Below are 23,176 nucleotides of genomic sequence, written 5' to 3' on the forward strand. Positions count from 1 at the left end.
CTTGATAAGCCGGCCGGGGTCAACCAGTCTTTGCCTTGCAATGGGCTTACCTACCGGATCCCTGTTGCGCTGTGCCCCGGAGCGTTCTGCTTTGCTAATCGCTCCGTTCCTGCCTGCTTGCTACAGTACCTGCTTGGTTCCTGCCTGCCTGCTACAGTACCTGCCTGGTTCCTGTTTACTTGATACAGTTCCTGCCTGGTTCCAGTACCCAAGTCCTGCTAAGTTCCTGCCTGGTTCCAGAACCCGTAGCCCGTTACAGTACTGATCTACTGTTCTAGTCTGGTTCCAGTTCTCAGTCCTGATCCACTACCACCTAAATCCCAGCGGCCGGGCCCCTACGGGCTCCTCCCGGGGGGGTTTTGGCTTCCAAGGGTGAAGCCACCTAAGTCCCAGCGGCTGGGCTCTACGGGCTTCTCCTGGGGGAGTACCAGCTTCCAGGGTGAAGAGCACCTCTACGACCAGCCTGAACATCTGCCTCCCGGCCTGTGGTATACTAGAGACTTTTGAACACCTTTCCTAGTCTCCAGCAGGTCGGCCCAAGGGTCCACTAAACAGACTCTCGTAACAGATTGCAAGGCCATGGCGGATGTGTCCGCTCCCTCGGACCTGCCCGGGATGGCCCGGCAGATGCTACAGCACCAGGGCTGCATTGATACACTGGCAGCCACGGTGGAACGGCTATCCTCGTGCCTGGAGTCCCTGCCTCCGGCTGGTAGGGTCCCCGAGGGACACAGCTCTTCTGTGACTCAGCTACCAGCACCCTCCCGCTACGCTGGAGATTTAAGGACTTGCCGCGGATTTCTGAACCAATGTTTTGTATGGTTCTCTCTGCTGCCTCGGCAGTTTCCCTCGGATGCGGTGAAAGTGGCGTACTTTCTGTCCCTGCTTGATGGGAAAGCCTTAATATGGGCTTCTCCCCTTTGGGAAAACAATGATCCTTCGCTAACGAACTTACAACAGTTCATCTTGAACTTTCGTCAGGCCTTTGATGAGCCCGCCCGAGTAGCCACGGCTACGTCTGATCTGCTGCAACTCCGACAGGGGGCTCGCTCCTTGGCAGATTATGCTATGGAGTTTCGGGCTTTAGCCCAAGAAGTAGGTTGGCAGGATGGTAGTCTTAAGGCCATCTTGTTGGAGGGTCTGTCCGGACGCAAAAAGGATGAGATTGCCGCTCGAGATCTGCCGGAGGACCTCAACGCCTTGATAGAGATAGCTGCTCGCATTGACCGCCGCCTACAACAACGGGCCAAGGAGCAGCGCTCCTCTCGCCATAGTCCTGCCCGTGGGCCAGTGAGACCTGTATCCTCTCCCAAGATTTCTCGCCCAGATGCTCCCACTTACGAACCGATGCAGCTGGGACGGGCCCCGCTTTCGGCGGAAGAAAGGCAACGTCGCCGTTCGTTGAACTTATGTTTATATTGTGGTCAGAAGGGCCACTTCTTGGCACGCTGCCAGGAGCGTGCGGAAAACGCCAAAGCCTAGGAGGTCGGGAGGAGCTCCTCCTAGGCTATGCTACAGCTCCTCAATGCACTGTCCCTGTTACCCTGGAATACCCTGGAGGATCGTTTGAGACGATGCCGTTCCTGGATTCGGGAGCCGGAGGTAATTTTATACTGCAGGACCTTGTCTCCCAGGTGCGCATCCCTACGCAAAGACGGGAGGTCCCGTTACGAATTACCTCTATCCAGGGGACGCTCCTTCCAGGACCTGTCCTGATGTCCACGGCACCCGTTACTGTCTGCACTGGGGCAATCCATTCGGAGGAGATAGCCTTCCTAGTGTTGGATATGGCTGTCCACCCCGTGGTGCTAGGGTTGCCGTGGTTACAGAAGCACTCGCCCACGATTCAGTGGGATATGTTACAGATTGTCAAGTGGAGTCCTTTCTGCTTAGCTAATTGCTTGAAAGTGCCTAAGATGCCGGCACTTCCGTTGATTCACTCTGACTTAGGTCCTCCTGCACCTTATGAGGACTTTACGGACGTATTTTCCAAGACCAGGGCAGAGATCCTTCCGCAGCATCGTCCATACGACTGCGCTATAGACTTGTTACCTGGTACTATGCCTCCCCGAGGAAGGGCGTATCCCTTATCTTACCTGAGACCCAGGCCATGTCCGAGTACATTTCCGAGAATTTGGCCAAGGATTCATTCGCCCGTCCAAGTCGCCTGCAGGGGCAGGCTTCTTTTTTGTCAGTAAGAAGGACGGCTCGCTGAGACCGTGCATAGACTATTGAGGCCTAAATTCCATTACTAAGTGAGACCGTTACCCGCTCCCGTTGATCCCAGAGCTCCTTGATCAGCTCCAGGGAGCAAAGATTTTCACAAAGTTGGACTTACGAGGAGCGTACAACTTAGTCAGAATCCGTCCCGGAGATGAGTGGAAAACTGTGTTTAATACCAGAGATGGGCATTACGAGTATCTTGTGATGCCTTTTGGCTTATGTAATGCCCCGGTAGTGTTCCAGCACCTTATGAATGAGGTGTTGCGGGAGCTTCTGAACACCTGCGTAATCGTTTACCTCGACGATGTGTTAATCTACTCCCAGGACCTGCCTTCACATCGTCAGCATGTCTGCCAAGTGCTCCAAATACTCAGGGAGCATGGTCTGTACGCGAAACTGGAAAAATACAGCTTTGAGAAGATGTCCCTGCCGTTCCTGGGCTACATAGTCTCTGCAACAGGTTTTCAAATGGATCCTGAGAAAGTGGCAGCAATTAAGAATTGGCCCCGGCCTAAGGGCCTTAAAGCGTTGCAATGCTTCCTCGGTTTTTCCAATTTTTACCGTCACTTTATTCCTAACTACTCTCGTATTGTGGCCCCGTTGACTGCCCTCACCTGAAAGGGGGCCAACGCGGTGGATTGGCCTATTCCCGCCTGCCAAGCCTTCGAGGCCCTTAAGGAAGCCTTCTTGTTAGACACCTGCCTTCGTCATCCAGATCCCAGCCGGCCCTTTGTGGTGGAAGTGGATGCCTCCAACATAGCCGTGGGGGCCGTGCTGAGCCAGTAATCAGATTCCGGGCAATTGTTACCCTGTTCATATTTCTCAAAGAAATGCTCCCCAGCAGAGAGCAACTACTGTATTGGAGAGAAAGAGTTGCTAGCCGTGAAACTTGCCCTGGAGGAATGGAGACAGTGGTTGGAAGGAGCTAACCATCCGGTTACGATTTACACCGATCACAAGAACCTAGCATTCTTGAAGAAAGCCCAACGCCTGAAGACAAGCCCGTGGTCACTGTTTTTTGACCGGTTCGACTTTACCTTACGCTATCGACCCGGTTCTAAGAATGTTCGAGCTGATTCCCTCTCGCGCTCCTCTGAGGTCGAAGAGACCCCTGACACGCCTCAGTTTATTTTGGATCCTGTGAAAGTCAATCTAGCCACAACCCTGGTGTCCTCCCAAGGGAAGACCGTTGTTCCACGTCGCTCCCGGAGAACAGTTCTCACTTGGTCCCATGACTCCCTCACGGGGGGCCATGCTGGCTGTAAAGGGACTTTATTGTTGAACAGATTCTATTGGTGGCCGACGGTGAGACAGGACGTCCAAGCTTTTGTGAGCTCATGCCCGACCTGCGCCGTGCAAAAGCTGCTCATTGGGAAGCCCAGAGGCCTGTTGCAACCATTGTCCATCCCGGTGGAGCCTTGGACACATATCTCCACCGACTTCGTCGTGGATCTCCCCATCTCAGCAGGCAATTTGGTCATTTGGGTGACCGTAGACCGATTCTCCAAGATGGCGCACTTTGTCCTCCTGCCAAAGTTGCCTTCTGCACCTGATTTAGCTAACCTTTTCGCCCAGCATATCTTCAGACTTCACGGTCTCCCGCAGGATATAGTCTCCGACCGAGGACCACAGTTTACTGCTCGTTACTGGAAGGCACTTTGCAAACGCTTCAATGTGCAACTCTCAGCCCGCCCGCTTCTTTCCTTGTGGACTTCTATCCAGGGAAAGATCCGTAAAGCCGCCCAGTCTGCCAAGAAATGGGCGGATAGGCACCGTCAGCCAGCACCTATCTTCCTCCCAGGAGACCGTGTCTGGCTAAGTACCAAAAATCTACAGCTACGCATTCCATCTCAAAGACTAGCTCCAAGGTTCTGTGGGCCTTTTCGAGTTGCCGAACGAGTGGGAGCAGTCTCGTACCGACTACGCCTACCCTTCTCCATGCGCATACATGACGTGTTCCATGTGTCATTGCTGAAGCCTCGTGTTCTATCCAGGTATCACTCCCGGGCTCCTGAACCTTCGGACCCTTCAGTACCAGACGAGGTTACGTATCAAGTACGTGAGGTCTTAGATGTACGGTTTCACCAACGCCGATGGGAGTACCAGCTTGCCTGGGAGGGCTGCGGACCCGAGGATAATTCTTGGGAACCGGCCCGTAACATCCTTGACAAAGACTTATTACGGCAGTTCCATCTGGACCACCCGAGTAAACCCGGACCGGCTAAGAGGGGGCGAAATAGGGGAGGTACTGTTGCAGTTCTGGCCACAAAGGCCCCGACCAGACCCTTACCTTCAGGTTTCTGGCCCTGTTCCCGCTTTCGCTGGCCTAGTTCCTGTCCTGTTTGGCGGTGTCTCGGCTAACCGAACCGCTCCAGCTCTCCCTCGCCTGGTGGGCACAGGAAGCCAACCTGAGCAAGGAACTCCTATTTCAGCCCCCTCCTGCTCAGGTGATATTTACCACAGATGCCTCCACTGTCGACTGGGGTGCCCATGTCAATGGCCTCCACACACAAGGGGTGTGGTTGAAGCCTGAGGTGAGATGCCAGATAAACTTCCTGGAACTCCGGGCGATGCGGTATGTACTCTCTGCATTCCAGGACTGCCTGACCCACAAGGTTGTCTTAATACAGACAGACAACCAAGTGGCCATGTGGTACGTGAACAAGCAGGGGGGCAAAGGCTCCTACCTCCTTTGTCAGGAAGCAGTGCAGATTTGGGCCTAGGCCCTGTCATAAGACATGCTCCTGCAAGCAGTGTACCTGGCAGGGACAGAGAATGTGGTGGCGGAACGCCTCAGTCAGACATTCCACCCCCACGAGTGGTCCCTCAAACCTTCTGTGGTGGACAAGATCTTCCGCAGGTAGGATCTGCCGAACATGGACCTCTTTGCATCCCCTCAGAACCACAAAGTGAGCTGCTTTTGTTCTCTATTCCTGGAAGATCAGGAACCAGCCATGGATGCCTTCACCCAGTACTGGGGGGGGGGGGGACGGGTCTTCTATATGCGTATCCTCTGTTTCTGCTCATAGGCAAGACCCTCATGAAGCTACAGAAGGTCGGAGGCTCCATGATCCTGATAGCCCCGTACTGGCCACAACAAGTCTGGTTTCCGATCCTGCGTGACCTGTAACCCATATGTCTGGGCACCTCTCCCGACCTCATCACACAGGATCAGGGCAAGCTACGCCACCTGAACCTCCAATCAATGGCCCTCACGGACTGGAGGTTGAAAGGCTAGTGCCACAGTCCCTAGACCTTTTGGACAATGTCTCAAAAGTCTTGGTAGCCTCTCATAATCCTTCCACGTGAAAGTCCTACCAGCTGAAATGGAAGAGATTCTCTGTCTGGTGTGCTGAGCAGGATCTCGACCCTTTCTCCTGTCCCACATCTCGGCTCCTGGACTATCTATGGTGTCTCTCAGAGTTGGGTATACAGTCTACTTCGATCCTCATTCACCTGAGTGCTATCAGCACCTACCACCACAGAGTGGGTGACACTCCGATCTCGGTGCAGCCCTTAGTGGGGCACTTCATGAGAGGCTTGCTCCAACTTAAGCCTCAGTTACACCCTCCTGTTATGGCCTGGAAACTCAACATCATACTAGCATGGCTCATGCTGCCTCCATTTGAGTCTCTGCGCTCCTGCGAGTTTAAATACCTCACCTGGAAGGTTCTCTTCCTGGTGGCAATTACGTCCGCTCACAGAGTCAGTGAGCTGCAGGCCCTGGTGACCTATCCACCTTACACGAGGTCCTTCCATGACAGGGTGGTGTTGCGAACTCACCCTAAGTTCCTGCCCAAGGTGTTGAATCAATCTATCATGTTGCCCACCTTCTTTCCGAAGCCACACTCCCACCGAGGTGAGCAGGCTCTGCATACCTTGGACTGCAAGCATGCTTTCACCTTTTATCTGGAGCGCACTGCAGCCCACAGGCAGTCCACCCAACTCTTCGTCTCCTTTGACAAAAACAGACTTGGGGTTGTGGTGGACAAGCAGACTCTGTCCAATTGGTTGGCAGGCTGTATTGCATTCTTCTGTGAGCAAGCGATCCATACCCTTGAAGGCAGTGTGACAGCAAACTCCGACAGGCCATGGTAACGTCAGTGGCCCACTTTGGTTCAGTTCCGATTGCAGAAATCTGCAAGGCTGCGATGTGGAGTTCCCTCCACACTTTCTTTGCCCACTACTGCCTGGTCAAGGATGGTCGACAGGACAGCATCTTCGGCCAGTCTGTCCTCTGTAACTTGTTCCAAATGTGAGAACCCAAATCTCCCTATCTGAGCCCATTATGTAGGTCAGACTACCCCCGTTGTTGCCAACAGCACCCCTGTTTTTGTGCCTGATGGACGTTATTGGGTGTCTGTTGGCCCTGTACGTTCCGGGGGCAGCCTGCAGCTTGTTATTCAGCCATCTGTGAGGACTACCATCCTGCTGACCTGGGAGAAAGCAGAGTTGCTTACCTGTAACTGTTGCGCAGGAGGTAGACCCTTGGGCCAAGGTGGGGTTGACGCAACCCATAGAAGGGAATCCTACGGGTCCCCACCGTCGATAGGCGGAGTGGGCTGAAGGACGGAGGCCAGCTGGTGCTTCACCAATACCAGCCCTCATTCCCCGTGGGTTGAGCCTTTGGGTACTGGGGCCAGCTGGACTTAGGTGGGCCTCGTATGTCGTCGTCGTCAATGGAAGAACTGAGAGGTCAGCCCAGAGGCAGCAACAGTGGAATGGAGAAGTCTGTACTGGATGAGGCGGAGTCCCGGAGACCTGGGCACCAATAGAACCAAAGTCAGACAGGGGGCGCCCAAGCAAGAACAGGCCGAAGCCTGAATAGGCCAAGTCCAGGACATAGACTGAAGAGGCGTCATAGAGCAAGCTGGAGTCAGGGCTGGCAGCAATCAAGAAGTGGTGTCAAGACAAGGCTGAGGTCTGTACGAGGAGAGAATTGGTAGCTTAGCCAGGCAATGCAGAGGTCCAGGCTTGGAGAGAGTCAATAGAGTAGTCAGGTCTGGGCTTGGAGAGAGTCAATGGCGTCATCAGGCAATACAGAGGTCCGGGCTTGGAGAGAGTCAATAGCATAGTCAGGCAATGCAGAGGTCATGTCCGAGAAAGTAATCCAATGAAGGGTTAGGAATCAGGAACGCAGGAACGAAGGAGATCAGGAACATGTGAGGATCAGGAACCAGGATTGCAGGAGGATCGTCAGGAGGCAATGAGTACACGACCAGCGTGGAGACTTGTTGCAAAGGCGATCATTGGAAGATGAGCCCGGCCTTAAGTACCGGAGCTCCAGCGATGTTATCATCTGGGGCCGTGGCCAAGTTCCTGCCGCAGGCCCTTTAGAAAAGTCAGTGATGCGAGCATGCCTAGGGAGTGGCACGGCACTGGACATGGAGAGGCCCGAATCAGAGCACAGGAATCTGTAGCTGAAGCTGAGGCACTGGAGTGGCCAGAGGACGGAGCCGGCAGCCTACCACCGCCAGGGAAGAGGAACCAGGGACTAGATTCGACAGAGAGAGGTGAAGGGGCTGCGGGTCTTAACAGTACCCCGCCTTACGCCCCCCCCCGATGGAGGTCTGGGTTTGCCTGGATGGGCACGATGAAATTGGAGGAGGACTAACGCAGAGAGTTCCTGAGAAGCCTGGTGCCACTGGGATCATAGGGCCCACTGCGTTACCCTCTTGGCCAGGTGGGCCATTGGGTGATGTGCACCGACGATGCAATGTGACCCAGCAACCGCAAAAGCAGGCGGGCCAAAGCCATCTGCCGGCGACAGATGGACTTGGCTAGTTCCGCCAGGATGGCCATTCGATCGCTGGGGAGGAATCCCTGGCCACTGTGCTGTCCAGGTCTGCTCCAATGAAGCTGAGCCGCTGGGATGGCATTAGCTGGGATTTTGGAAAATTGATGAGAAACCCCAGCGATTGGAGGACCCCTAATGTTGAGTTCGGGGACTGCAGGGCTCCCTCCCTCGAGGAACTCCTGATAAGCCAGTCGTCTAGATATGGGAACACGTACTCCCTTGCAGCACAGGTGTGCCCCCACCACTGCCAAGCTCTTGGTGAAGACTTGGGGTGCGGAGGCAAGCCCGAAGGGAAGAACCCTGTACTAGAAATGCCTCTGGCCTACCATGAAGTGCAGGTATCTCCGATGAGGTGGAGATATGGCGATGTGTGTGTAGGTGTCCTGCAAATCGAGAGAGCAAAGCCAATCCCCAAGATGAAGAAGCGGATCAAGGTGCCCAATGAGACATTTTGAACCACTCCCACCTGAGGAACTTGTTTAAGGCTTGGAGGTTGAGAATGGGACGGAGTCCGCCTGTTCTCTTTGGAATGAGAAAATACCTGGGAGTGGGGAACCGTTCGACAGCTTTGGACTGCAACAGGGCCGAGAGTTCTAACTCGAGGGTCGTCGCATGCTCCACGAGGCTCCAGCCTGATGAGGGAGGGGAGTCTGATGGGATGATGAGAAGATTTAGGCAGTAGCCCCGTTTTATGATGTTTAATACCCAGTGGTCGGTGGTGATGGGGTTCCAGCAGTCTGTGAATAAATAGAGCTGGCCCCCGACCAGTGGGTCATCTGTGGGCACCGGGGTTGGGCTGCTGCTCTCTCTATGCCAGTCAAAACCCTGCCACAAGGCTGGGCTGAGGCACGGGCTGGGCCAGAGGGCCCATTGTTAGTGGGGTTCGCCCTTCGGGGCAGCTTGAGCCATACGAGTTCGTGAGGCTAGAGGATAGTATTTCCGTTGCCTGTAGAAAGGTTTCCTGGGGTTCCTACGGGGCGCCGAGGAGGGGCTGATGTGATAGCGGATAACTGACACAAGGTTTCATGATGATCCTTTAACTGGGCTACTGCGACTCAGACCTTATCTCGAAACATGTTTTCCACTGTACAGGGGAGGTCGGCCAGCTTTTTCTGGACCTCAGGGAGGAGGTTGGAAGCCTTAAGCTAGGCCCAGCACTGAGCACTAATGCCGGCCGCCGACACCCTCGCCGCCATCTCAAAGACATTGTAGGCCGCTCGTACTTCGTGTTTGCCAGCCTCGAAACCCTTTTGTATGATGCTTTCCAAGCCTTCTGGGAATTGTTGTGGGAGACCTTCAGCGAGCTCCTGTACTTACTTCCAGAGGTTTCGGTTGTACTGGTTCATGTACAACTGATATGCCTCTATTCGGACAATGAGCATCGCCCCCTGGAAGACCTTGCAGCCTAGGGCATCCAAGGCTCTTTGATCCTTCCCTGGAGGGGCAGAGGAGTGAGTGCAGGCCCTCTTGGCCTTCTTCTGAGCTGACTCAACTACCACAGATTGGTCTGGGAGCTGGCTCTTTTGGAAGCCTAGGGCCTGTTGCACTAGATAAATGGTGTCCATTTTCTGGTTGACAATAGCCACAGAGCCTGGGTGTTCCCATAATCAGTAGAGAAGGTCTAGGAAAACCTCATGCACTGGGACAGCCACCACCTCCTTAGGTACGTCTATGAATTAGAGGACATCCAACATCTTTTGGCAGGCATCCACTTCTGTCAGTAGTTGGAAGGGAATGGTTTCCGCCATCGCCCTAACAAAGCTGGCAAAAGATAAGTCCTCTGGGGGTGAGTGGCGCCTCTCATCCGGAGACAAGGCTCCAATGGAATATCATCAGAGATGTTCGAGGAAAGTTCGCAGGAAGCATGGATCAAAAGGGGCCTCCTCCTCACCACCAAGCTGTCTGAATTGAGGAGGGAGGCCAAACTCTGGGTCTCAGGGCCCCAGCATTGATGGCCACTCAGAAGGCCCTGGTATCGGCTGCAGAGGTATCACGGATATTGGGATCTTCGAGGGCCTCGATGGGAGTTGGGGCACCGGGGGACCCAGAGAGTGGGATCCAGCACCGAAGGTGCTGCCCATGGTGGCAGGCGCAGAGCCACCTCCTCTTCCTCCAAAGAACCCGGAATCGGGATAGTATTGGAAAGAGGAACTGGTGGCGGATGGGGCATCGGAGGACCTCCAGGCACCGGCTGTGTCGGTAAGGCACCGAGCAGCACGTCCAACCTTTCTAGCAAAGGAGCCAAAATTGAGGGTGCCGACTCTGGCGCCAGTATGGGGGCCAGTATCAGTGCTTGCTGGAGGCCCTGGAGGGCACTGAGCACTGCCTTTTGGACCACGTGATCTTACTCCTCCCGAAAAGCGGGCATAGAAAGGGCCGACACGGGAGGAGAAGGCAGGTGGGGCGTAACCGAAGCCTCCAAGGGGGGTCTGCGGAAGTTCAGTACCCGACTCCGAGATCGGTGGGGAATGCCCTGGGTTCCCGACTTTGGAGGAGGATGGGGCCTCCTCGCCTCGGGACCACTTTGGAGGGGGCTCGGCCGGAGTCAGTGCCCCTCCAGCATCGGTGCTGGCACCGTGCGACGATGATCGCCAATGCCGGTGTTTCCCTCGGTGTTCAGCCCAGTCCTTCTCTGGTGCCGAGGAAGATGATCCCGAGGCCTTGAATTGGCCGGACGCCGGTGAAGGGCAATCTTTCGTGCCTTTTTCATTACAGTGGGACGCCGAGGGTGAAGGTCCTGAGTCAGGTCGATCCCAGTGACTTGACATATCCGGAACTGGAGTCAATGGAGCCGATGGTTTGTAACCGAACAAATGCTCCATCTTGTCCAGGCAAGCGTGCTGGCATTTGGGGGTCATCTGAACACAGCTGGCACACCAATGGACATTGTGGGAAGGCCCCAGGCAGAGGACGCAGACATCGTGCAGGTCCGTAATGGACATGGTCCGTGGGCACTGGGGATACTTCCGAAAACTGGTTGCCATTGTAAAAAGGCGGTGCGCGGTTGGTGGCTGGTAGCCATTGGGGGGCAGATGCTCGGGAACCGACTGTAACAATGCAAAAAATAAACCTACCGAACGTCGGAGGAACCAATTCGCAAAGGGGGACCCCGGAGTAGGAAAAAACGGTGAAAACAACTATGAATTCTTCCATGAGGAAAAAACCGTGAACAGCTCCACAAACTGCGAGGCATCAGCACTGCAGAAAAAAGGAGACTGAAGGGAGACCCCGCATGGCTGAGAGGTTTGTGGCAAATTTCTAGAAACTTTGAGAAACGTATTCCATGCTGGCCTCCATCTGATGGCTCTTTCTACATCTACCTCTTACCAAATTATGTACATTCAGAGACAGGATACCTCCACTCATAAAGCAGGAGGCACAGCTACAAACATTTTGCACCATTATCACAAGGTGCCGGGCATGCATATCTATACGTCTCTAGACAGAAGAATCTTTGAATAAACAAAGAAACTTCTGGCCAGTTTCAACCATCTAATAAAACTACTACTAAAATTATTCGAGAGCATCAAACAATAAAAATTCTTCTATTTGGGAGTGAAAATCTGGGGATTATACAGGACAGGACAGAATCCCAATATAAAACTTGCTCCTCAAGTTCTATAATGCCCTGCATTCACAGAAACTCCCCCAATAAAGGTGCAGAACAGAACAAGGTCATTTCCCCTTACCACTTACCACAGAAAAATAATATTCAGATTTTGATGTCACCTCAATAACAGCAATACAAAATCCCTCAACTGCCAGGAACATTGTATACTACAAAATCCTGCAAAAAATGTACTCAGCACCTATAAGAAACTTACCATACCAAAACATCCTAACTTCCAGAATCAAACAGTGACAACCTTATAAAAAGGCAACACTGCAAATATTACTCCAGGCCCTAAAAACCTAATTCACCTCCTAGTAGAAAAACAAAACAAGTCGGGCTACTATAGATCCCTATATAGAAACTACAAGCTAGTGGAATATTCACCTCAGTCACAGTACTTCACTTCAGAATATAGACAGCCCCTTGCCAAATACAGAATATAGAGACCACAAAGTAGAAATACAAACTCGCAGGCAAAAACTGAACTGGAAATTCGAAGAAGCCAAACTCTATATGTAGTGCAACAATAAAAAAAAGAGAAACATCATAATTCCTCATAAAACATCAAACAATAAAATCAAGAAATATAAAACATCAGAATGGTAAAATCATATTAATACAAATAATAAATATTTCAAACAGCTGATAAAAACAATAACATCTAATAATTTAAATACATACATTTTTTAAAAATTTACCAAACACCAATAAAATATTTCAAAACAGCAGACACATAAAATAATAATTAAAAGTAATAGGAATAAACATAATCCTCTTGCGTTCATTGCTTGTGGGACTGCCCCAAGAGCAGTTACATTCACCCCGGCACTGCCAACTGAATCTGGCCACTTGACACGGCAGGGAAACACCGTTGCTCTTGCTCTCCTAAGTGCATACCAGGCTATAAGGGCCCCGCGGCAGGAATCCTTGCCCTCAGTGCACCCGTATGATATCACATGGCCGGGTATTTAAACGCTGGCTATGCAACTCAGCATTGCCTCAGCAAAGGTCGCTTGTCTGTCAAGCCTTGTTTCAGTCAAGCCTTGTTCCAGTCTTCAGCCTCACTCCTTTTCAGTCTTCAATCTCGCTCCGCTCCAGTCTTCAACCTTGGTCTGCTCCAGTCTTCAGCCTCAGACTTGCTCATGTCTGTCTTCAGCCTCAGCCTTGCTCCACGTCCCTCTTCAGTTCCAGCCACAGTTAAGTCTTCAGTTTCAGCTTGTCTTCAGCCTTGTCCGACTCTTCGTAATTGTCTGTAGTCACAGCCTTCTGGACCCTATAGTCTGGCCATGCTGACTTGTTCGCCCACTGTCAGCATAGATCTTAGGGCTCTACCCATGAGGTTGCGCCAATTGCGCTACAGCAAATGGGGCTCATGTTCATGTCACTCGCAACACCTCTGCTCTCCATATCTGGGAACTTTTGATTTCCAATCACCTGGAGATGTCTTGGATTAGTGTGATGGGGAGAGGGCACAAACTTTTAGAGATGTGAATCGTGTCCTCAATCGTCTTAACGATCGATTTCGGCTGGGAGGGGGAGGGAATCGTATTGTTGCCGTTTGGGTGTGTAAACTATCGTGAAAAATCGTTAAAATCGTGAGCTGGCACACTAAACCCCCCTAAAACCCACCCCGACCCTTTAAATTAAATCCCCCACCCTCCCGAACCCCCCCCAAATGCTTTAAATTACCTGGGGATCCGGCGGTGGTCCAGAACGGCGGCGGTCCGGAACGGCCCCCTCAATAGAATCGTGTTGTCTTCAGCCGGCGCCATTTTTCAAAATGGCCGCCGCAAAATGGCGGCGGCCATAGACAAAAACGATTCGACGGAGGAGGTCGTTCCGGACCCCCGCTGGACTTTTGGCAAGTCTTGTGGGGGTCAGGAGGCCCCCCCAAGCTGGCCAAAAGTTTCCTGGGAGTCCAGCGGGGTTCCGGGAGCGATTTCTCACCGCGAATCGTTTTCGTACGGAAAATGGCGCCGGCAGGAGATCGACTGCAGGAGGTCGTTCAGCGGGGGTTCCGGACCGCCGCTGAATGACCTCCTGCACTCGATCTCCTGCCGGCGCCATTTTCCGTACGAAAACGATTCACGGCGAGAAATCGCTCCCGGAACCCCGCTGGACTCCCAGGAAACTTTTGGCCAGCTTGGGGGGGGCCTCCTGACCCCCACAAGACTTGCCAAAAGTCCAGCGGGGGTCTGGAACGACCTCCTCCGTCGAATTGTTTTTGTCTATGGCCGCCGCCATTTTGCGGCGGCCATTTTGAAAAATGGCGCCGGCTGAAGACAACACGATTCTATTGAGGGGGCCGTTCCGGACCGCCGCCGTTCTGGACCACCACCGGATCCCCAGGTAATTTAAAGCATTGGGGGGGGGGGGTTCGGGAGGGTGGGGGATTTAATTTAAAGGGTCGGGGGTGGGTTTTAGGGGGTTTAGTGTGCCGGTTTTCCTGCCCTCCCCCTTCCCCCGATTTACGATTTTTTAACGATAAATCGGGGGAATTGGTATTGTATTGTGGCCCTAACGATTTTTTGACGATTTAAAATATTTCGGACGATATTTTAAATCGTCAAAAAACGATTCACATCCCTACAAACTTTATCCTCTCTCTGTCATATATACACATTCTACAACACACTATAAAGGAGTATATGTTAGACCCTCCTTAAAAGTCCACAAGGGAATTCTGGTTGCAGGTATTCCACCTGGGAGGAGGGATAAGGCAGGCTCCAGAGAGGATAGGGGGCTCCACATTCGAGAAGAAGGAAGCAGAAGCTTTGGTAAAGCTACTTCTCTGAAGACTACTGCATTACTATTTCCAGCACTGCTGAGGTAAGCAGGCTTTTGTTTGCTAATTTGCTTGTAAATAATAAAACTCTGTAGAAGAATAGCCGGAATCCAGACTACTCTATCTTTTGGCAAGCCAGCGATCACTCATAATATGTTACACACACATGTTCATTCTCTCATACCCACTCCCTCTCTCATCTTCACACACACTCTTAGACTTATTCCCTCTCTCTCACACATGCACACAAGCACAGGCTCCCTTACTCCCACGTGCTCTCTCTCACATATTTGCCGGCTCTCACTCCCACAGGCTCCCTCACACACCCAGGCTCTATCCCTCTCACAAATCCATGCTTTCCCTTCATATGATGGAATTGCAGTATAGATTTTGAGTGTCTTTTTTGCGGGGTTTTGTGTTAGTTCACAATGTGCCTGGCAGTGGAAGGTGTTTGTGCTGCTGTTACTGTGAGGTGACACCAGAATTTGAAAATATCTTTTAGTATGATGAGCTGTAAGGGAAACATCCAAGCTCCATTGTTTGGGGGAATTTCAGTGGATGCACAGAGTTACAGAACTGGAGGTGTAGGATTTGTATTGACAATCTGTTCCTTCCTATATATTCCTGACTTCACTCTCATAGCCATATACAATTAGTTGAATGAGGCTATCAAATAGGGATGTGAATCGTTTTTTGACGATTTAAAATATCGTCCGATATATTTTAAATCGTCAAAAATCGTTAGAGCCGCGATACAATAACAATTCCCCCGATTTATCGTTAAAAAATCGTAAATCGGGGGAAGGGGGAGGGAAAGGGGGAGGGTGGGAAAACCGGCACACTAAAACAACCCTAAAACCCACCCCGACCCTTTAAAATAAATCCCCCACCCTCCCGAACCCCCCCAAAATGCCTTAAATTACCTGGGGTCCAGAGGAAGGGTCCCGGTGTGATCTTTTACTCTCGGTCCTCCGTGCGTTGTAGAAATGGCCCCCGACGTCAAGAGCGTAGGAGATCGCTCACAGACCCCCGCTGGACCCCCAGGGACTTTTGGCCAGCTTGAGGGGGCCTCCTGACCCCCACAAGACTTGCCAAAAGTCCAGCAGGGGTCCGGAACGATCTCCTACCGGGACCCTTCCTCTGGACCCCAGGTAATTTAAGGCATTTGGGGGGGGGTTCGGGAGGGTGGGGGATTTAATTTAAAGGGTCGGGGTGGGTTTTAGGGTTGTTTTAGTGTGCCGGTTTTCCTGCCCTCCCCCTTCCCCTCCCCCCCACGGGACCCCAGGTATTTTAAGGCATTTTGGGGGGGTTCGGGAGGGTGGGGGATTTATTTTAAAGGGTCGGGGTGGGTTTTAGGGATGTTTTAGTGTGCCAGTTTTCGATTTACACGATTTACACGATTTACACGATATTTAAAAAACCCAAACTGCGACGATCCGATTCCCTCCCCCTCCCCCGAAATCGATCTCTACTATCAAATAATTTTAAAGTGTGAAATTGGCCAGTTTTTTAAAATTACGCAGAAGACCCTTTGGACTTTTTTATTAACACTTTTTTTTATAACCAATTTTAAAGCAGGATCCATGCTATAGAGGTGCGTGTGATGCCCTCTCTCCTCCCCCCCCCCCCCCACCAATTCTGTCTAGAGACGCCACTGATCTTCTGTGACCTTAAGCATTAGTACAAGAAGGATAAAGGGGGGGATGCTGGAGAGGCAAAAAAATGCATTGGTCCCCGGGTGCCGGAGACCCTTGGTGCGCCACTGTGTGCGAGCCATATGGGGCTGCAAGTGGTGGCAAAGAGGAGTGGAGATTTGGTGGGCCGTGAGCAGTGCCCAACCTGCTAGTGACTGGAAAACCACACAGTCGGCGGGCGTGATCGAGAATGAGGTAGGAGTCGGGGCCGAGACCAGGGGGTGGCAGCGCGACCTGGGGGGGGGCGCAAGGGAAAAGGCTCGCCTAGGGCACCAAATCCCCTTGCACCGGCCCTGATAAAGTCCCATTTTTATATTACAGTTGTGCTAGTAGTGAGTGAACCCACTACTAAGTTAAAGCCACTCCTCACTCATACTAGAACTCTGGTATAATAGTGTCATATTGTTTGAATGACTGCCAGACAGAAGCATTCCAATTACTTCAACCTGTTCTTCTTACCTTTATTTTAAGTTTCGCCTTTAAACTACATTTCTTTAGGGGATGAAAGGTCAGTTCAGTCTTTATGCACTGTCCACCTTCAACGAAGTCCATCTCAGGAATGATTGTCAGGTAATTCTGCAACTGCTTTGGGGCAGAGATCTTGCAATCAAAGCTGAAGCTAAATTTTCCATTGTTCACTATGCTCAAGTGCCACGTTTTGGGGTCATTTATCTCCACCTGTGTGCAGAGGGTTGGAGGGGGTGGGGGTTGAATACAAGTCAATGGCATTCCACTGGCAAATTTACTAACAGAGAATTTGCTTTAGATAGTTTTAAATATACTGCTGTAGAAAATGGATCGTATAGCATCAATGCATGTGCCTCTTCATATGTAATTGTTATTATAAACTATTTATTTTAGCTTTTAGGATTTGTTTTACAATTACATTTGTATTACTGAAACTGAAGCAAACAAGCTTCTGCTCTATGAAATTTAGAGCTAAAGAAAAGATGACGTATGGGAACAATTCTCCACAGAGCAGAACAGTCAATCATAACAGTTTACAGAATTAATATACAGTTAAAACAAATAAAACTATTTTTCTTTTGTGCACATACATTTCCAGCTCTCAGGAATTTTGCAGAATTTATTTTATTTTATTTAAGCATGGTTACATTCTGCCTTTCACAAAATAGTTTAAAGGCAGATGATAAAGCATTGAAATCAATAAGTTACTATCACATTTAAACAGTACAACACAGGTTGTAAACATAGGCCTGGATTCATTAAGCCGTGATATTTTATGGCAGGAGCAGCATCGCTGTGGTCTTTTGTCTTGCTGAAAACGTCCACGGCTGAGCCCCAGTCAAAGCATAATGGCAGTCCCAATGCAAGGGGCCGCCATCACCTTAAAGAGCAGCCCAACACAACATTCTCCCCACAAGTAAAGAAAAAGTCACCGTGGTTTTTACTAGATGCCCTCACCCTGGGGCCGCCATTTGAGGCAGCACTGCAAAAAAAAAAAAGTAAAAAAATAGATGAAAGGTGTTCTGCAATGATTATTCCCCACTGCTCAACCCCCTTCTTATTGACTCAATCCCTCTCCCAAAGCAAGAGACCCCCACCTGGCCCCTATTTTCCATATTAATAATAGATCAGAAGTGGGCCCACCCACTCCATGTGATAGGGGCATGGCCTGGTTGAAACTAGGTCCAGTGCTAGGGGCACCCCAGGTCCTCAACCTGAACAGTGAGGATTTTAAGGTAATAATGTTTGGGGGAGTCCGGGATGGGGGCCACTAGGCCACCAACGTAATTTTTGAAGTGTTGGTTGGTGATGGGAGAACTAATGGCCTATTATTTATATGGAAAGGGGGGTGGGGGCTTGTGTCAATAAGTAGGGGGCTGGGCAAGGGGGTCGTTGTTGCATGGCACCTTTCATCTATTTTTTTTACTTTTTTTTTGTTTGAGGGCCGTCTCAAATGGCGACTCAGGGTGGGGTAGAGCATCTAATAAGTCCCCTAGTGACTTTTTCTTTACTTGTGAGGGGATGTCGTGCTGGGCCACTGGGCCCTTTAAATCTACAGTAGGAGCATCGGGACCTGCATTAGGGTCTTGGTGCTGATGTGGTAGAATACCTTTTCTGGAAAAGATGCAGATAAAATAATGTGGCTGACAAATTTCTAAGTCAGCAGCGTTATTTTATTTACATAGGATTAGGTGTGCATGAGCTTTGCAAAATTTATGTATGCAAATACCATGCAAATCAGCTTAATGTAATAGGGGCGGGTTTCAGCCCCAAACATTGTGTGACATACAGCATTTATCTCGCAATATATTCTGTTTAATGCACATTATAGTCTGATTGTAGCTTAATAAATCTCCCTAGTAGATCCATATGATTTGTATCAAATCAATTAAGAAGGAAAAATGTTGAGGAAACCATTTTTTTCTGTACATCTGAAATAAGAGTCAATTTAAATAAATCTGTTATATTACATTTATAGATTGCTTTCCTCAAACAAAAGTTCAACCCAAAGTGGTTTAAAATCAAACAACATAATAAAATAATGAAATACATCCTAATAATCATAATCAAATATATCAATAAAGCAAAATTGCTTACCTTGTAATAGGTGTTATCCCAGGACAGCAGGATGTAGTCCTCACATATGGGTGACGTCATTCACGGAGCCCTTAAGCGGCTCCGTGAATGACATCACCCATATGTGAGGACTAGCATCCTGCTTGTCCTGGGATAAAGCAAAATTGCTTACCTTGTAATAGGTGTTATCCCAGGACAGCAGGATGTAGTCCTCACATATGGGTGACGTCATTCACGGAGCCGCTTAAGGGCTCCGTGAATGACGTCACCCATATGTGAGGACTAGCATCCTGCTTGTCCTGGGATAAAATACAATCATAAGTCAGTAACAGTGATCGGGATGGTTATTTTAAAAGCATTTATGTGGATAAAGCATTGCTTTACCTGCATAACTGGTGCCTTTGAAAATTGCCCACCTGTGTGCATGTAAATTTATCCACATACAGAAAAACGTGCTCTGGAGGCAGAGTTGGAACAGGTTCAGAATTTAGGAACATACTTTCTAATAGGCTGATACAGTACAGTGCGCTCCGATGGAGCGCACTGTTAGTCTGCTCTTGGACGTGCGTTTTCCCTTAGCCCTTATTCAGTAAGGGGAGGAAAACGCGCGTCCAACCCGCGGCACCTAATAGCGCCCTCAACATGCAAATGCATGTTGACGGCCCTATTAGGTATGTGCGCAGGATACAGAAAGTAAAATGTGCAGCCAAGCCACACATTTTACTTTCAGAAATTAGCGATGACCCAAAGGTCGGCGCTAATTTCTTCCGGCGCCGGGAAAGTGCACAGAAAAGCAGTAAAGTTTTTACTGCTTTTCTGTGTACCCTCCGACTTAATATCATAGCGATATTAAGTCGGAGGTCCTGAAAAGTAGAAAAAGTAAAAAAAAAATTAAAAAAAATTGAATTTGGCCCACAGCTGTCGGCCCGAAAACCGGACACTCAATTTTGCCGGCGTCTGGTTTCCGACCCGTGGCTGTCAGCGGGCTCGAGAACCGACGCCGGCAAAATTGAGCGTCGGCTGTCAAACCCGCTGACAGCCACCGCTCCTATCAAAAAGGAGGCGCTAGGGACGCGCTAGTGTCCCTAGCGCCTCCATTTCCCCGTTTTTACCGCGTCACCTAATTTAAATAGAGAATCGCGTGCACCGGCAAAGGGCCAGTGCGTGTGCCGGGAGAGCGGGCGTTCGTCTGCTCTCCCGCGGACTTTACTGTATCGGCCCGTAAGTGTCAAAAACTAAGCACATAAATTCCGCCGGAAGATGTACCCACACAAGTAGTCAGTGTAACTTTTTCTAATTCAATTTTTAAAGAGAACTTTTTCCTTTTAAAAAGTGATGTAAAATTTGCAGGCAAGAAATACCCACATACTTTACTCTTCCCTGCACAGTCTTAAAATGGTCCCCCCCCCCCCAAAAAAAAGCACTTTATGTAGGATACCTCGCTTTGGAGAGTGTCTACTGATTCACTACATGCTCTTTTCTACATCACTGACAAGTTCCTAAGGAGATACACAGGGATACATTTTCAAACTTTACATATGTAAAATTAGCATATACATGCATAAATAGCCTCTACTCGCATAATAACGTAAGTTACCATACTGGGTCAGACCGAGGATCTATCAAGCCCAGCATCCTGTTTCTAACAGTGGCCAATCCGGGTCACAAGAACCTGGCAAGTACTCAAATATTAAACAGATCCCATGCTACTGATGCCAGTAATATTAGAGGCTATTCCCTAAGTCAACTTGATTAATAGCAATTTATGGACTTCTCCAGTAATTTATCCAAATCTTTTTTAAACTCAGCTACATTAACTACCTTAACCACATCCTCTGGCAATGAATTCCAGAGCTTAATTGTGCATTGCGTAAAAAAGAATTTTCTCCAATTTGTTTTAAATGGCACCTTTTCTAACTTTATGGCGAGCCCCATTGTCATTGTACTATCTGATAGAAGACTAGGGGCACGCCATTAAATTAGCAAGTGTTTGATAAAATTCAGTAACATATGCATATTTTTACTTTTACGTGCACATATACATTCGTAAAAAAGGGTCAGTCTAGGGGTGTTCCAGGGCGGGGCGAACATTTACATGCACAAGTTGCTATTTTAAAAGATACTTGCATGCATACATTTGCCAACTTACTCGTGTACTTTTACACCTGCTAATTATCTGGCATAGGTGATACTAAATGTTTACTGTATGCTATTGGCAGGATGGGAAATCTGGGTGAACTGGGGGAAGTTCAGGCTGAAGAACCCAGGAGGGTCTTTATGACATGGAGGAGGACTAGGTGAACTGGTAATTTCCTTGATGCATGCATGTTTTAAAATAAACTGATTTCCGCGTGTAAACCCTAATATATGTAAGTAAGCCATACTGTATTCTAGCACATAAAATATAATCGCAAATATTTTTAAAATAGGTAGGAAAAGTACAGGCATTCAATTCATTATTATATGTGTTTTCGATGCTTTACATGAATACACGCATAAGCATAAATATGTGCATATGTTGCAGGGTAAAAATACACTTGTTTATGATACACGTGTATCTGATACATGTAAGTTATAACATGCTATAAATCTGCGCGTGGCCTATACATGTGCACAGTTGCACATGTATATGCAACTGTGTGCAGTTGTTTTGAACATTACCCTCTAAGGTAAATAGTAAGGAACTAGGAACTTTCAGGACCCCTTTGAACAGGAAGGCAATTTTTAAATGCATTTCTGGAGTAAAACATTTCTGGAGCTCTTTGAAAATTGCCTACCTTCTCTGTACATAAAAATACATATGTAATGCCACTACACACTTTTATGTGCAGAAAGAGGAGGTGTTTCTAAGGGTAGAACCTGGGAGGTGTACACTTATGTATGTAGAACCTCTCTTGTGAAGGGATCACCATTTCCAATCACTGCTGAGCACTGACCTACTAATTGCAGGGTTGAAGAACACGGGTTCCGTGAAGGGAACAGAAGCATATGCAGGGCCCCAAAAGGATCACACTCAACAAATTAACCAGTTCCTACTCAAGGTATGGTGTTTGTTTCAAACAAAAATGAAGTACATAGTCCCAGAGCATAAAAAAAGTCTATACAGTTATTCAAGCTATCCAAACTCACATAGGCAGCCAGTTTCTTATGTTGCTTAAGTCACTTTCTACATCACACTAGACTCTGCTTATTCTCAAAAAGGCCTCTGAATCTTCAGATCTTTTCAGGAAGATTAGAGAATCTTCCTCTTGTACCAAAATTACTCACATATGGCTGGCTCACCAGGAACAAATCCTCTCTCTGTTGCCCAAGGGTTCGATCTCCCTATCAACCCCATACCACTTACAGAAAGGGAATCCCTTCTCCTGTGGATTATATTGAAAGCCTGAGGCAGACAATAAGACTGGATTACTTTAAATGAATCTTCTCCTCCAGGGCACACTCTGCTCTGGATCTCAGCGCTGCACTCAACCAACTTAAAATAAGCACAGCAAGTCTCCCAGTATCTTCCAATCTGCTGTTCTCTCTCTCTCTCTCTCTCTGCAATGTGGTGAGAAGGCACCAGTTTCCAGTCCCCTGTCCTGGCATGGTTTTCACTTTCCTGATTCTCTGCACAAACAATACTGGAGAAAATCGGTGTAAAAAACAGACTCATTTTTTTCCACTGATTTTCTCCCTTTTTTATTTGTTGTAATAAAAACTGATAAGTTCCCAGGAAAAATACAATAAAAACTGAAAACAAAGGTCAATAAGTATAGTGTGTGCTTTGGTAGCTACTGTATATTCAATGTGTTGGATATATTTATTTTGTGTCACTTACATAGACTTTAGTCTAGGATTTAATCAGAGGCCTAAAAAATGTTAGAAAACAGTAATTTGGCCCCTGGGCTGGTAAAAGCAAACCGTTTTCAGAATAAAGAAGTTTGGTCATGATATGAGGCTCTGAAGAGGTAGACTCAGGAATAACACAGGGTAATATTTGTTCACAGAAAGGATGGTGGATGCATGGAATAACCTCCCAGTGGAGGTGATAGAGTCAAAAACAATAACAGTTAAAAAAAAAAGCACAGGACAAGTACAGAGGATCATAAATTGCAAATTAGTGAGTGAAAAGCCAGAGATCAACTGGCGTCTAAGTCACTGTAGCAGGAAGTACCTGGGCAAACTAGACTAGTCCTTATCTGCTTATCCTTATCTGCTTATTCTATGTTTCGGTGTTTTTCTAATGGCGAAGAGTGGAAATAAAAGTTGCATGTGCTTAAACCCCATCAGTGAAGACCAGGGCTGGAATTAGGGCGAATGGTGTGCCCCCCCCCACCTTTAATTGATGGTGCCCTGACCCCACTGATGAAGCCCCTCCCAGTCTTCTCTTCCGTCATGGCAGGATGGGATCTGCTGTGGCTAAGCAACTTTGGCTGCAGCCAGGTTGGAATGAAATGAAACTCCTGGGAGGACGACTCAGAACCAACATCAGGAAATATTTCTTCACAGAGAGGGAGGTGGATGCCTGGAATGCCCTT

The 23,176-nt window shown here is 49.1% G+C and overlaps 1 protein-coding gene across 1 annotated transcript in view; it reads right to left on the reverse strand.

Moving 5' to 3' along the window:
• Nucleotides 1–23,176, reverse strand: part of HYDIN (HYDIN axonemal central pair apparatus protein) — a 1,819,717-nt gene that overhangs the window by 189,990 nt on the left and 1,606,551 nt on the right. The window contains exon 75 of the mRNA XM_029609235.1: nt 16,572–16,790. Coding sequence (XP_029465095.1) covers nt 16,572–16,790 — 219 coding nt within the window. The remainder of the gene's footprint in view (nt 1–16,571; nt 16,791–23,176) is intronic.

The sequence above is a fragment of the Rhinatrema bivittatum genome, chromosome 7 (assembly GCF_901001135.1).
Source record: "Rhinatrema bivittatum chromosome 7, aRhiBiv1.1, whole genome shotgun sequence".
Classification (NCBI taxonomy): Eukaryota; Metazoa; Chordata; class Amphibia; order Gymnophiona; family Rhinatrematidae; genus Rhinatrema; species Rhinatrema bivittatum.